The 13,752-nt window shown below is 45.7% G+C and overlaps 1 protein-coding gene across 1 annotated transcript in view; it reads left to right on the top strand.

Moving 5' to 3' along the window:
- The window catches only part of LOC309556410 (uncharacterized protein), a gene marked incomplete at its 3' end in the record, with an annotated part of 57,536 nt that overhangs the window by 24,948 nt on the left and 18,836 nt on the right, over positions 1–13,752 (top strand). The window contains exon 3 of the mRNA XM_082258877.1: positions 2,985–3,176. Coding sequence (XP_082115003.1) covers positions 2,985–3,176 — 192 coding nt within the window. The remainder of the gene's footprint in view (positions 1–2,984; positions 3,177–13,752) is intronic.

Below are 13,752 nucleotides of genomic sequence, written 5' to 3' on the forward strand. Positions count from 1 at the left end.
GCCCAAATGCTCCCGATACCGAAACTGATACTTCCGGATCTATGGATGTCCTTGTTGGTTGCCCGCACAGTACTGTCTCCATAGTGGAGCACTTCTGCCCGCTTCTGGCATTTCCCCCAGCGGGCGGTGACGAGCCCTGATGGCAGCTGTGATTTCCGGGTGTGCCATCCGTTGCCAGCTCCGTCCATCAGTCCGGCATCCATTTGGCTCATTGCCTGCCCCCCCGGAGCTCCAGGGTTAGAGGCAGTTGTTAATTTCACCACGCTAAGCAGAGCCAACTACGGAACCCGTGAATCACACTCACTGGCACACTTTCATCTACCTGCATGGGCTTGTGATCAATTTACCTAATGTCATCGGTTTTCCAATAAATTTCAATTCCAATTTACTTAATGTATTCGGTTTTCCAATAAATGATTGCTGCTTAGAACTATTAATCTGTCTCTACCTACTTACTAGAATAGCGCTCCCTCTGCTGAATTTTGTGAGTTCTAAGCTGTCCACTAGATGGCGCTTCAATACACACATGGAAATTACATGCGATTCTTTGCAGTGCATTTTTACAAGCCTATGTAAATGCAAACACGGGTCAGGAGAAAGTCAAATGCAGGTCCAATGCACCTGTCCAAGAATTCTGAATAAATCTCTGAAGCATCTCAAATGTCAAAAGTGCCCTACATTTGCATGTTAAAGCCCTCCGACAAAGGCCAGGAACTTATAGAGAGTCTTAAGCCCCGTACACACGCTACGAATTTCCGCCGACCGGTCGTCCGTTTTTTGTGGCATGCTAGTCTAATGTGGAAAGTGAAGAGGTTTTTTTCATACGAATTTTCCCGTATGACAGAATTCTATTTTAGAAGTGATGTCATGTGTTGGATTGCTTTGTATGTGTTCTTTCGTCTCTGAGCATGCCTAGTCTTGCTCTTAAGATTTTTTTCCGTGGAAATCTGTACTAATGAGATGAAAATCGGACGTTGTATTACGGACAACAAAAATTTTATAGCCTGCACATCAGGATTTTGTCAGCCGAAAAGTCGGAGTTGGCTGTCGAAAAAGCACCATACTAGCAATCCGAAAATCGGCAGATCGGTCGTCGGACGAATTTTCCCTTCCGAATTTCTTATCGTGTGTACGGGGCTAATTCTTCCGACGACCGATTTGCCGATTTTCAAATTGTTAGTATGGTGCTTTCGACAGCCGACTTTTCGGCTGACAAAATCCTGATGTGCAGGCTATAAAATTTTTGTCCACAAGATGGCGCTTCTATACACACACAGAAATTGCATGCGATTCTTTGCAGTGCATTTATACAAGCCTATGTAAATGCAAACACGGGTGAGGAGAAAGTCAAATGCAGGTCCAATGCACCTGTCCAAGAATCCTGAATAAATCTCTGAAGCATCTCAAATGTCAAAAGTGCCCTACATTTGCATGTTAAAGCCCTCCGACAAAGGCCAGGAACTTATAGAGAGCCTTAAGCCCCGTACACACGCTACGAATTTCCGCCGACCGGTCGTCCGTTTTTTGTGGCATGCTAGTCTGATGTGGAAAGTGAAGAGGCTTTTTTCATACGAATTTTCCCGTACGACAGAATTCTATTTCAGAAGTGATGTCATGTGTTGGATTGCTTTGTATGTGTTCTTTCATCTCTGAGCATGCCTAGTCTTGCTCTTAAGATTTTTTTCCGTGGAAAGCTGTACTAATGAGACGAAAATCGGACGTTGTATTACGGACAACAAAAATTTTATAGCCTGCACATCAGGATTTTGTCAGCCGAAAAGTCGGAGTCGGCTGTCGAAAGCACCATACTAACAATCCGAAAATCGGCAGATCGGTAGTCGGACGAATTTTCCCTTCTGAATTTCTTATCGTGTGTACGGGGCTAATTCGTCCGACGACCGATCTTCAAATTGTTAGTATGGTGCTTTCGACAGCCGACTCCGACTTTTCGGCTGACAAAATCCTGATGTGCAGGCTATAAAATTTTTGTTGTCCGTAATACAACGTCCGATTTTGGTCTCATTAGTACAGATTTCCATGGAAAAAAGTCTTAAGAGCAAGACTGGGCATGCTCAGAGACGAAAGAACACATACAAAGCAATCAGGGGCAGACTGGCAACTTTTGGCCAAGGGGGCAAGTACAAACCAGAGGCCCATGGTGACGCGACTCGGCCCCCCTCCCATTCTCCTTCTTCCCGTCTTCCTCCTGACCCCCATTCCAAGCTGAAGCCCTGCTCCAAATACTCTCTACTTACCGTTTGAATACGGGTTCCCGACCTGGCCAGCAGGGGGCGGTTGGGGGGAGCTGGGACAGCTCTGTTGGGGCTGGCCAGGGGAGAAGAGTCTCCAGTGGGGCATGGAACTGGCCTCTGCTCAGACACAGTTTACACCATCCATGCTGGGGGGGGGGGGGGGTTGCGCTCTGTCCTTGTCTTCAACCCGTCGCACTCGGTAGGTCAGTGGCAGGGACTTTTTACTTCTCTTCACCAGGAACCCTTTAGACATGTCTGTGCAGCCTATTTACGGGGCATCAGAGCAGCCTAGGGGGCAATTGCCCCCCTGCCCCCTGGCCTAGTCCTCCCCTGAAAGCAATCCAACACATGACATCACTTCTGAAGTAGAATTCTGTCGTACTGGAAAATTCGTATGAAAAAAACCTCTTCACTTTCCACATCAGACTAGCATGCCACAAAAAACAAACGACCGGTCGGCGGAAATTCGTAGCGTGTGTACGGGGCTTTAGAAAGTGGGAGGAGAGGGGCAAGCTGGATTTACACAGCAAAAGTCAGGATTGTATAAAAAATTCAGCTGCCTATAGCTCTGGATCTACTCATTATTATGACATATGGTTTACACAAAAGGTTACCACTGCTTATGTATTCTTTCATCTTATGTTAAGCTTGAATTGGCCGAATTTTTGGCATTTCAAGAGAAAAATATCATACTAGAGTTTAAAAGTTTTTGTGTTTGTTCTCTCTCTGTAGCTGGAATATCTGTAACTGTGATCAGCAAGAACTGCACAGCCACCTGCACGCCATATAGTGGCAGCGTTGGTACGGCTTCAACCTCTACAGCCTGCTGCACCACTGACTTGTGTAATGTCAGCGGAGCCATCAGCATCAAGTCCAGTTATTCCGCCATTGTCCTGGTGCTGGGAATCATCCTGATGTTCTTCAGTGACTCGCTTCTCTAATATATAATGTGAGATAACAGATTGTCCAGCCTGCAATAATAAACCCATTGTAATAAAAGTCTTGGTGTTGTGTGTCTGTTTCTTGCAATGCCTACATTATTGGATATCAGACTCCTGCATAGGGGACCCATCTGTTACATTAAGCCTTATGCAAAAATACCCATGGTGCCATTTCTTCCTCTCAAGGGCTTTCTATGCTGACTATAGTAGCACCCTCCTAGATAGGTGCTAGGAAAAAGCATTTTTATGCTCCATCTGCTTATCAGGGGAGCCTGATCTGTTAGTCATGCCTGTTGCATGTGTCCAGGTGTAAGTCACTTGGTCTGAGGGAGTGTCCCCACTGTATCCAATAGGGGGGCCTGTTGGACAGTGGAGGAAACCTGGCCAGCGGTAAACTGGCTTTTGTGGCAGTTCCAGTGGGAGGGCACTACCGCAGTGCATCCTGGGATTGACCATAACAGCCAAGGGCACATGTGACAGGGCGTCTTTGGCGGGCAGCAGAGTCCCAGGAGGAGGTTGACGGCTGTCTCTCCTCCTGCCGTCTGAGGAAGGTGGTCACAGGCAGTCGGCCTGGTGAGCCAGGTGTGGAGCTGAGCCTGAAGGATCCTGGAAAGCTGACGGTAGAGCTGCTGGCAGAGTCATCTAGGAAAAACAGTGTCTGTGAGTACCAGGGGGCTTGCCAAGGGGTCTGCCCAGGAAGGGGGACCACTCCAGAGAAGTCAGAGGATAGAAGGTCAGCTCACACAGTATGCAAGAGTAAAGGGGGTGCCAAGTAGAATCCTGAAGAGTAGGGATACAGGGGGTGCCAAGCGGGGCCCTGAAGAGTAATTCACTATACAGTTCGCTTATCAAACACTTCACTACAGTGGCAAGGTGAAGCAACGGCCTTGCCGCACTCAACATAGTTAGAAGTCCTAAAATTGTGCATAGTTTATCCAGTTTATCCCACTCATACCTTCTCCTATCCAAGTTCTAAAAAAAAAACAAGAAAAAAACACATCCCCATGGCTGTTTCCTGACTGAGCCAAACGCTTAAAGTACTTTAAAATTTCTAAGTTGTTGCGATGGGTAATCCAGGGGAACCCGCTTCAAGCATCTCCCCAGGGAGTAGTGCTACACTATTATCTGACATCCAATCAGAAGCACTATACACGAATAGAGTGGGGTGAACCGCTCAGGCCGAGCAAAAGTTCTACCCAAACATCACCTGCTCGCCTGTTCTGTAAACACCCGAATTTGAGGGGCGCTCGGCTGGATGTTCAGCCTCACAGTGCATTCTAGGGTTCTAATTGGATGAAGCAATGCACCCGACCGCTGGCCAGGTGCAAGACTTTGCCCAATCTGGGTACAGAGCACTGTCAGAGCCCTGATTGGACAAAGTCATAATGACTTTGCCTGATCATGACTCAAAGCTCATAGTCCCACCCCACACTATATAAAGTTCCTTCCTACAGGAATCTTTCGCAGTGTGTTGTTGGAGTGGAGATAGACAAAGCTGGGCTCAGTTAGCTACTGGCTAGTTATGTGCTATTGTGACTCTAATTGTAGTGTCAGTGTAGTGTTAGTGTAGTGTGAGTATAGTGTAGTGTGAGTAGAGAGTAGTGTGAGTGTAGTGTGAGTATAGTGTAGTGTTAGCAGTGCTGGGACAAGGTAATTTGGTGCCCAGGGCGAAGATGGAAAACTGCGCCCCCCCCCCCCCCCCCCGTGTAAAGAAAGATTAAGTGTCTGTTTAAAACAAGAGAATACTTAAAACAGCTCCCAATTTACGCAATAATAACAGACAGCAATCGCATCAGTTTCTGCAACAATGATCCCCAGCAATGGCACTGGCCCTGGGGGCTCTCCCCCAGCTCAGGCATAGCAGAGGCTTTTCCCTGCCACATATTCCAGAGTCAGGCGGGGAAACAAAAAGATAGGCAGGGGAAGCAGAGCCCAGACTGGACTGACAGTGTGATCGGGTCCAGCCCTGGGAGGAAGGGACATGAGTGGGGTTGTCCCCAGACACAGCATAGGACAATGGGTGGGTTCTCTCCTCTCATAACAGGACCCCTCACCTATGGAGGAGCTGCGCACTGTGAGAGTGTACACTGTCCTCAGTCGTACAGACTGTGCCCTCCATGTACACATCACCTTCAACCCATGTCAGTCCGCTCCTCTTCAACTTGACCCTTTCCATATGAAGGAGGAGGAGTGGAGTGAAATTTAGGACTGAAGCCTCTCATGGGGCCCCCTGATGGCCCTGGGCACTGCCCTGGTGCCCTAAGTGCCGGTTCACACTGCGGCGGCACGACTTTGGCGCAACTTGCACGGACTTCATAAAATGAATGTCTATGCAAGTTGCCTCGAAGTAGTACAGGACCCTTTTTCTAAGTCGGAGCGACTTGTGTCGCTTCTATTAGAATGGGTCCTGTACTGAACAATGGGAGCGCGACCAACGCGACTTGTCAGGCTGACAAGTCGCGGTCCAAGTCGGATCAGTGTGAGCCGGCACTAATGGTCAGGCCATTCCTGGATATCTGTACAGTGACTGTTATTCCATAAAACTGATATCTGTACACTGAGTGCCACTCAGTGTACATATATAAGTGTTATATATAAGGAATAGCACTAAGAGTACAGATATCAGTGTTATATATTGGGAATAGGACTCATTAAGTGCTATTCCCTATTTATAACACTGATCTCTGTACAGGGTGCTAATACCTGTGACTGTACTCTGAGTGCTATTCCCTATATATAACACTGATATCTGTACACTGAGTGGCACTCACTATACAGTTATCAATACACTCAGTGTATACAGAAATCAACACTCGATAGATTAACGCATAGAGCAAAGTGATATACTAAAAACTACTGGGCAGAGGGCTGGCCATCACACACTAACCTGCTGCTGTGCTGCAAACAGGTTGCTACCAGCTCCAAGACCGATCCGGTCTGCAGTGCACTCTCCATGGCGGGGATGTGGATTGTGGCCCCGCCCCTAAGTTGAATTTCCCGGGGGAAGAAGTGCCCAGAGAGGCTAGTCTACTGCTGCAACTACCGTTGCTCTCTCATCCCCACCAGCGCCAGAGTCCTCTCCGAGCACTGCAGAAACCACCATCAGGGAGGGGCGGACTGAGCCTCTCATGGGCAATGCCCGAGCGCCCTAATGGTCAGTCTGCCCCTGTGTGGGATACACACTTGGTTCCTCCTCTAGGTTTCAGCCCTGGTATCGGTCCTCTGCCATCCCGCCTCCGGCCGGCGTCTCAGTGACGTCACACAAAGCCGGCGCTGTGAACTGTGAGTGAAGGTCCTGTCAGTATCTCCACTGACAGGGAAGGGCTCTGCTGTTCCAGGCTTGTACCGAGTGCAGGAGCGCACTCGGTACATATAAAGCCGATGGTGTGTACAGTCACACACACAGACAGTGTACTTTGCCGGCACTTCATCTGCGCCCCCCCTCCTCTATTAAATGGTACCGCCCAGGGCACCCGTCCCTTCTGCCCACCCCTTGTACCGGCCCTGAGTGTTAGTGTAGTGTTAGTGTAGTATGAGTATAGTGTAGTGTGAGTAGAGTGTAGTGTTAGTGTAGTGTGAGTGTAGTGTGAGTATAGTGTAGTGTTAGTGTAGTGTGAGTATAGTGTAGTGTGAGTAGAGTGTAGTGTTAGTGTAGTGTGAGTGTAGTGTAGTGTTAGTGTAGTGTGAGTATAGTGTAGTGTGAGTAGAGTGTAGTGTTAGTGTAGTGTGAGTGTAGTGTGAGACTAGTGTAGTGTGAGTATAGTGTAGTGTGAGTATAGTGTAGTGTGAGTATAGTGTGAGTGTAGTGTGAGTGTAGTTTGAGTAGAGTGTAGTGCTAGTGTGATGTGAGTATAGTGTAGTGTTAGTGTAGTGTGAGTGTAATGTGAGTATAGTGTAGTGTCAGTGTAGTCTGAGTATAGTGTAGTGTAAACGTAGTGTAAGTGTAGTGCATTACATAACATTTAGTGCTGTATACAGTGCTATATATATTTTTTTGGTCCCCTGCCTGTTCCCTTTTTTTGAATTGTCAGCCGCAGTTTTTCTTACTGTGATGCTGGTGTTCCCCCCTTTTCATTAATATATATTTTTTTTATAGTTTTTAAATTTCTGTCAGTGGCAGTCCTCAATTTAAAGTGCACCAAACACAACTTTTAATTCAATAAAGTAAATTTCCTATTATCTATTAAATTTGGGTAATTATCCCCCCCCCCCCCCATCATGTCTTGGAGGCCAACAAGGAGAGGCAGACGCTTCCATGCCACTATGAGGGGGGCCAGCAGTGCCTGTGTCCACAGAAAAAGGTGGACGTGGTCAGTCCTCAGGCAGGGCAAGTTTGTCTCTGTTTAGTGATGTTGGCCTTGCTTTCCAACCACAGCATGCAGAGGAGGTGGTGGACTGGCTTACTAAACCATTCTCATCCTCCTCATCCTCCGTCACCCAAGCAGAGACTAGTTTGCAGTCCCAGCAGATTCCAGAGCGGCTTATTCTGACTCCTTGTCCACAGCTATTCCTGCCATAGCCCCAGCATCAGGCATGGAGCAGTCAGCTGAATTTTTTGAACACAGTGTCAGCCACTTGCTTCCTCGCCACTTATGAACCAGATGGATTTACCCCCTTAATGACCAGGCCATTTTTTGCAGTTTGGCATTGTGTGAATTTAGCTGACAATTGCGCGGTCATGCAATGCTGTACCTAAACGAAACTTACGTCCTATTTTCCCACAAATAGAGCTTTCTTTTGGTGGTATTTGATCACCTCTGTGGTTTTTAATTTTTGCGATATAAATGGAAAAAATACCAAAAATTTGGAAAGCAAAAATTACATTTTCTACTTTTTCTTTAAAAAAATATCCAATAAACTAAATTTTTGTTATACATTTAGGCCAAAATGCATTTAGCTACATGTCTTTAATAAAAAAAAATCTCAATAAGCGGATATAAGCGCAAAAGTTATAGCGTCTTCAATCTATGGTGTACAGTATCTCACAAAAGTGAGTACACCCCTCACATTTTTGTAAATATTTTATTCTATCTTTTCATGTGACAACACTGAAGAAATGACACTTTTCTACAATGTTAAGTAGTGAGTGTACAGCTTGTATAACAGTGTAAATTTGCTGTCCCCTCAAAATAACTCAACACACAGCCATTAATGTCTAAACTGCTGGCAACAAAAGTGAGTACACTGCCTAATTGGGCCCAAAGTGTCAATATTTTGTGTGGCCACCATTATTTTACAGCACTGCCTTAACCCTCTTGGTCATGGAGTTCACCAGAGCTTCACAGGTTGCCACTGGAGTCCTCTTCTACTCTTTCACGATGACATCACTGGGCTGGTGAATGTTAGAGACCTTGCGCTCCAATACTTTCCATCTGAGGATGCCCCACAGATGTTTAATAGGGTTTAGGTATGGAGATATGTTTGGCCAGTCCGTCACATTTACCCTCAGCTTCTTTAGCAAGGCAGTGGTCATCTTAGAGGTGTGTTTGGGGTTGTTATCATGTTGGAATATTGCCCTGCTGCCCAGTCCTGAAGGGAGGGGATCATGCTCTGCTTCAGTATGTCACAGTACATGTTGGCATTCATGGTTCCCTCAATAAACTGTAGCTCCCCAGTGACGGCAGCACCCATGCAGCCCCAGACCATGACACTCCCACCACCATGCTTGACTGTAGGCAAGACACACTTGTCTTTGTACTCCTCACCTGGTTGCCACCACACACGCTTGACACCATCTGAACCAAATAAGTTTATTTTGGTCTAATCAGACCACAGGAGATGGTTCCAGTAATCCATGTCCTTAGTCTGCTTGTCTTCAGCAAACTGTTTGCGGGCTTTCCTGTGCATCATTTTTAGAAGAGGCATCTTTCTGGAATGACAGCCATGCAGACCAATTTGATGCAGTGTGCGGCGTTTGGTCTGAGCACTAACAGGCAGCCCCACCACCCCTTCAACCTCTGCAGCAATGCTGGCAGCACTCGTACGTCTATTTCCCAAAGACAACCTCTGGACATGAAGCTGAGCACGTGCACTCAACTTCTTTGGTGAACTATGGCGAGGCCTGTTCTGAGAGGAACCTGTCCTGTTAAACCACTGTATGGTATTGGCGATCTTCTTATAGCCTAGGTCATCTTTTAGTAGAGCAACAATTCTTTTTTCAGATTCTCAGAGAGTTCTTTGCAATGAGGTGCAGTGTTGAACTTCCAGTGACGATTATGAGAGTGAGAGTGACAACACCAAATTTAACACACCTGTTCCCCATTCACACCTGAGACCTTGTAACACTAACAAGTCACATGACACCAGGGAGGCCCAATTTGGACATTTTCACTTAGTGGTGTACTCACATTTGTTGCCAGCGGTTTAGACATTAATGGCTGTGTGTTGAGTTATTTTGAGGGGACAGCAATTTTACACTCTTGTACAAGCTGTACACTCACTACTATTTCTTCAGTGTTGTCACATGATAAGATATAATAAAATATTCACAAAAATGGAAGGGGTGTACTCACTTTTGGAAATACTGTATATACTGGATATTAGGAAGCTTTTACTTCCTGACTGTCTATCTCATTTCTTGAAGTGCTAAAATGGCAGGGTAGTACACCCCCCCTCCCAAGGTATCCCTTTTTGGAAATTGGACACCCCAAGGAATTTTCTGAGAGGCATGTTGAGCCCATTGAATATTACATTTTTTTGTTACAGGTATTTGAAAAATGACAAAAAAAAGAATAAAAATACACAAAGTTGTCATTGAAATGATATATTGCTCACACATGCCATGGGTATATGTGGTATTACACCCCAAAATACTTCTCTTGAGTCCTGGGATACCCCACGTGTGAGACTTTTTGGTGAGCAAGCCGTGTACAGGACCCTGAAAACCAATCACTGCCTTCAGGCTATCTAAGGGCATAAATTGTTAATGACACACCTCACTACCTATCACAGTTTCGGAGGCCATGAAATTAAATATCCCCTATGATAGCAATAAGTAGTGCCAAGAACTCTTTTTTAAAAAAAATTGAGGTCTATGATAAATTGGGAAGATGCTTTCCCAATTTCCCAATGGCGCTGTTTATATCTGGCGAAACCGAAGTCATGAAATGCTCGTAGCTTTTGGTATCTTAGGCCATAGAGCTGATTTGAGCCATTCTGGTCTCCAATCAGCTCTATGATTAGCTGACCGAACCACCAGCTGCAGTTTTGGGTTACCCGGTGGGACAGGAGAGCCCAAGAAAACCATGGAAGACAGCGAGGGGGGGGGGCGGTAGTCCCATTCCACTGTTTGTAAAAGCAGTTTAATGGCTAATTATCTGCTAGGGTTGCTTTTACATGAAAGCTGACCGCTGGCTGTAAAAAATGATACCAGAAAGTTTGTGGTATGCCCACCATTAGACCCCCCAGCAACCACCTACTTCTAATGATGGGCATACATGCAATGTTCTTTTTTTTCCCTCAGCCCATGGGCAGAAGAAAAAAAAAAAAAAAGGACATAGCAGATTCCTCCATTTGCATCGATTGATGTGGATGAAGAAATCTCTGCCATGAAAAGTGATTTAAAAAATATGGCGAAGCATACGGGAAATCCGCCCTCTGTGTCCACCCCATCCCCTATACTTCGCCATATATGATCTTTATAACTGCGGTGATGAAATCACCTCCTACAGTGCTACAATCATTGATTATGTATATGGTGAGAGCAAATGCTGTTGCTGTTAGAATAAACAAGTCAGTGCTGCAGCTGATGGGCGTACCTGCAAAGCAAACATGGTTAACAATAAAACACAGTAACAATAAAACATTACAGTATAATATAAAGTACAGTAAAAGTAGAAAGAGTAGAAAAGTAGAGAAAGAACAGAAAATTAACTCAATAAAACGATAACTGTTTTTGGCTTTTTTTTTTTTTTTTTACACTTTTTTTGTAACTGTAAAAAAACTGTTCCAGGTTAGGGTCTCTCAAAATGTGATAGCCAACATCTTTCAAGACCCTGTGGGAAAAAGTGTGATCTAGACCAGTGTTTCTCAACTCCGGTCCTCAAGGCACACTAACAGGCCAGATTTTAAGTATTACCTTGGGGAGATGCAGACTAGAATACTGCAATCACTGAGCAGCAAATTATTTCACCTGCAATGTATTTCAGTTTTCTTGCAAACCTGGCCTGTTAGTGTGCCTTGAGGACTGGAGTTGAGAAACACTGATCTAGACTGTGCCGTGCTGTACCTTATACTAATACTCTACCAGTGTGTGATAGCGACGGAAACATTCCCTGATGCAGAGACCAGGTTGGCCAGGACAGGAGGGACAAAAATAACAGGTGTCACGCCTAAATCCACATTTCCTACAGACACGACATTTTCTTTGGGGTGTTCTTTGCTTAGGGGGTACTAGGGAGGACACTCTGAAAATGCCTCTCATGCAGCCGGCTCACTGCATCTGGATTGTGAATTTGGGCCACAGCACCTTCTGGATACAGAAGGGCTGTGATGATCTCTTCCTGGAATTTTAGGAAGGATCCACTTCTTCCTGACGCTTTGTATAGCACATAGGCATTCAACAGAGCCAATTGAAATAAGTATACAGACACTTTTTTGTACCAGCGTCTGGCCTTACAGGTAACTAAGTACGGCACCTTTATATGGTCGTTGAAGTCTACCCCTCCCATGTTAAGGTTGTATTCGTGGACACAGAGGGGCTTCTCAACAACATCAGTCACTGTTGCAATTTGGACTGTCGTATCTGCGTGAATTGAATACAGAACGAAAACATTCCGTGTGTCCCTCCACTTCACTGCAAGTAATCTATTACAATTCAAGCAGGCTCTCTCCCTCTGTCTAAGTCGGGAATCTACAAACCGTTGGGGGAAGCCCCAGGAATTAGATCGCATGGTGCCACATGCGCCAATTCCAAAATCAAATAGGTGACTAAAATGTGGCACGCTTGTGTAATAATTGTCCACATATAAATGGTACCCCTTTCTGAATAAGGGTGACACCAAGTCCCAAACAATCTTGCCACTGCTCCCCATGTAGTCTGGGCAGTTGGGGGGCTCCACATTGCTATCTTTTTGCTTGTAAACTCGCAAACTACATGTATAGCCTGTTGCCCTGTCACAGAGCTTATACATCTTGACCCCATATCTGGCACGCTTGCTGGGGAGAAACTGTTTGAAAGAAAGGCAGCCAGAAAATTTAATCAGGGACTCATCAACGCAGACAGCTTGTTGGGGCATATACAAGGCTGGAAACTTCTGGTTGAAGTGGTTAACAAGGGGTCTAATTTTGTGGAGTTCATTGTCACTGAGGTGCATGAACCACAAGATTTGCTCATATCTAGTCCTGGCCATGGCAGCAGAGAACACGGGCATATGGTGAATTGGGTCAGTGGACCAATATGACCACAATTCACTCTTTTTAGTAATGCCCATGATGAGGGATAGGCCCAGAAAAGTTTTAAATTCGGAAACCTTGATACGTTTTCCTGCAAATTCTCTGGCAAGGGTCAAATTTGGATTTGCGGCAATGACTTGATCTGCATATAAATTGCTTTGGTCCACAATAGATCTGTAAAGATCTTCCGTGAAAAACAGCTCATAAAAATCCACCTGAATTCCGGGTTGGCCAGTAAATGGGGGAAGTACGGGCACTCCAGAAGTGGTGGGCTCCCAAATTCCCAATCAGGATTTGCAAGCAGATCAGGAAGGGCACTATGGGCTCTACGGGCCTGTCTTCGAATTCTTGGTGGCTGTAGGTCACTACTTGTGTTAGCCACCGCACCGGCTTGAACTGCACTTATGGGACTTGCTTTGTCACCAAGTGTTACTGCAGTGCTGGTTTGACCATGCCCAGGATGTACTAGGCCCCTGGTGCTTGCCAGTCACCAGAAGGTTGAGCGGCACTAGTACAGACACTCTGCTGCATACGAGAACCATGTGATTGTTGCACCTCAGCAACATGGGGTTAGGTATGCCTGACCTTCACAGGGACCACTACTCCGTCGTCAGAGCTATCTGTCAGGGTGCTACTGCTCTCTACAGGTTTGAATACTGAGCCTGATTCTGACAGTGATGCTTCCCCATCGCTCTCATCTGTCATGCTCAGAATTGTGTATGCCTCTTTACTAGTGTACCTCTGTTTGGACATTTTGGCCAATACATTTATAGGTACCTAGTGTGACTCACATGTAAAAAAGCACCTGGTTGTCAAGGATTGTTTGAATCGCTACAAAAAAATGTAACTGCTAGTGCTAGCAGAGATCAGGCCTGTGTATTGGAAGTGACAGTAATCTGCACTTATTGGGAGGGGGGGGGGGGTTCAAACACAGATGCTGGCAGGTGTCAGGTCTGATCCTGCTAATGCTGCATTTTGGGAACACTAAACAATTGGGGGAGCTAGTATAGTTCTGATCAGATCAAAGATATTAATCCGTTCAGTCGCTATACTAGTAATGGAGGTTTTTAGTATGTGTTTGTCACTGGCAATCAAAGGGTTAAAAAGTATTACTAAATATGTGGTGGGCAATCTGATAACTGATGTCACCTAAGACACTAATACAG

The sequence above is a fragment of the Pelophylax lessonae genome (genome assembly GCF_965119305.1).
Source record: "Pelophylax lessonae genome assembly, chromosome: 5".
NCBI lineage: Eukaryota > Metazoa > Chordata > Amphibia > Anura > Ranidae > Pelophylax > Pelophylax lessonae.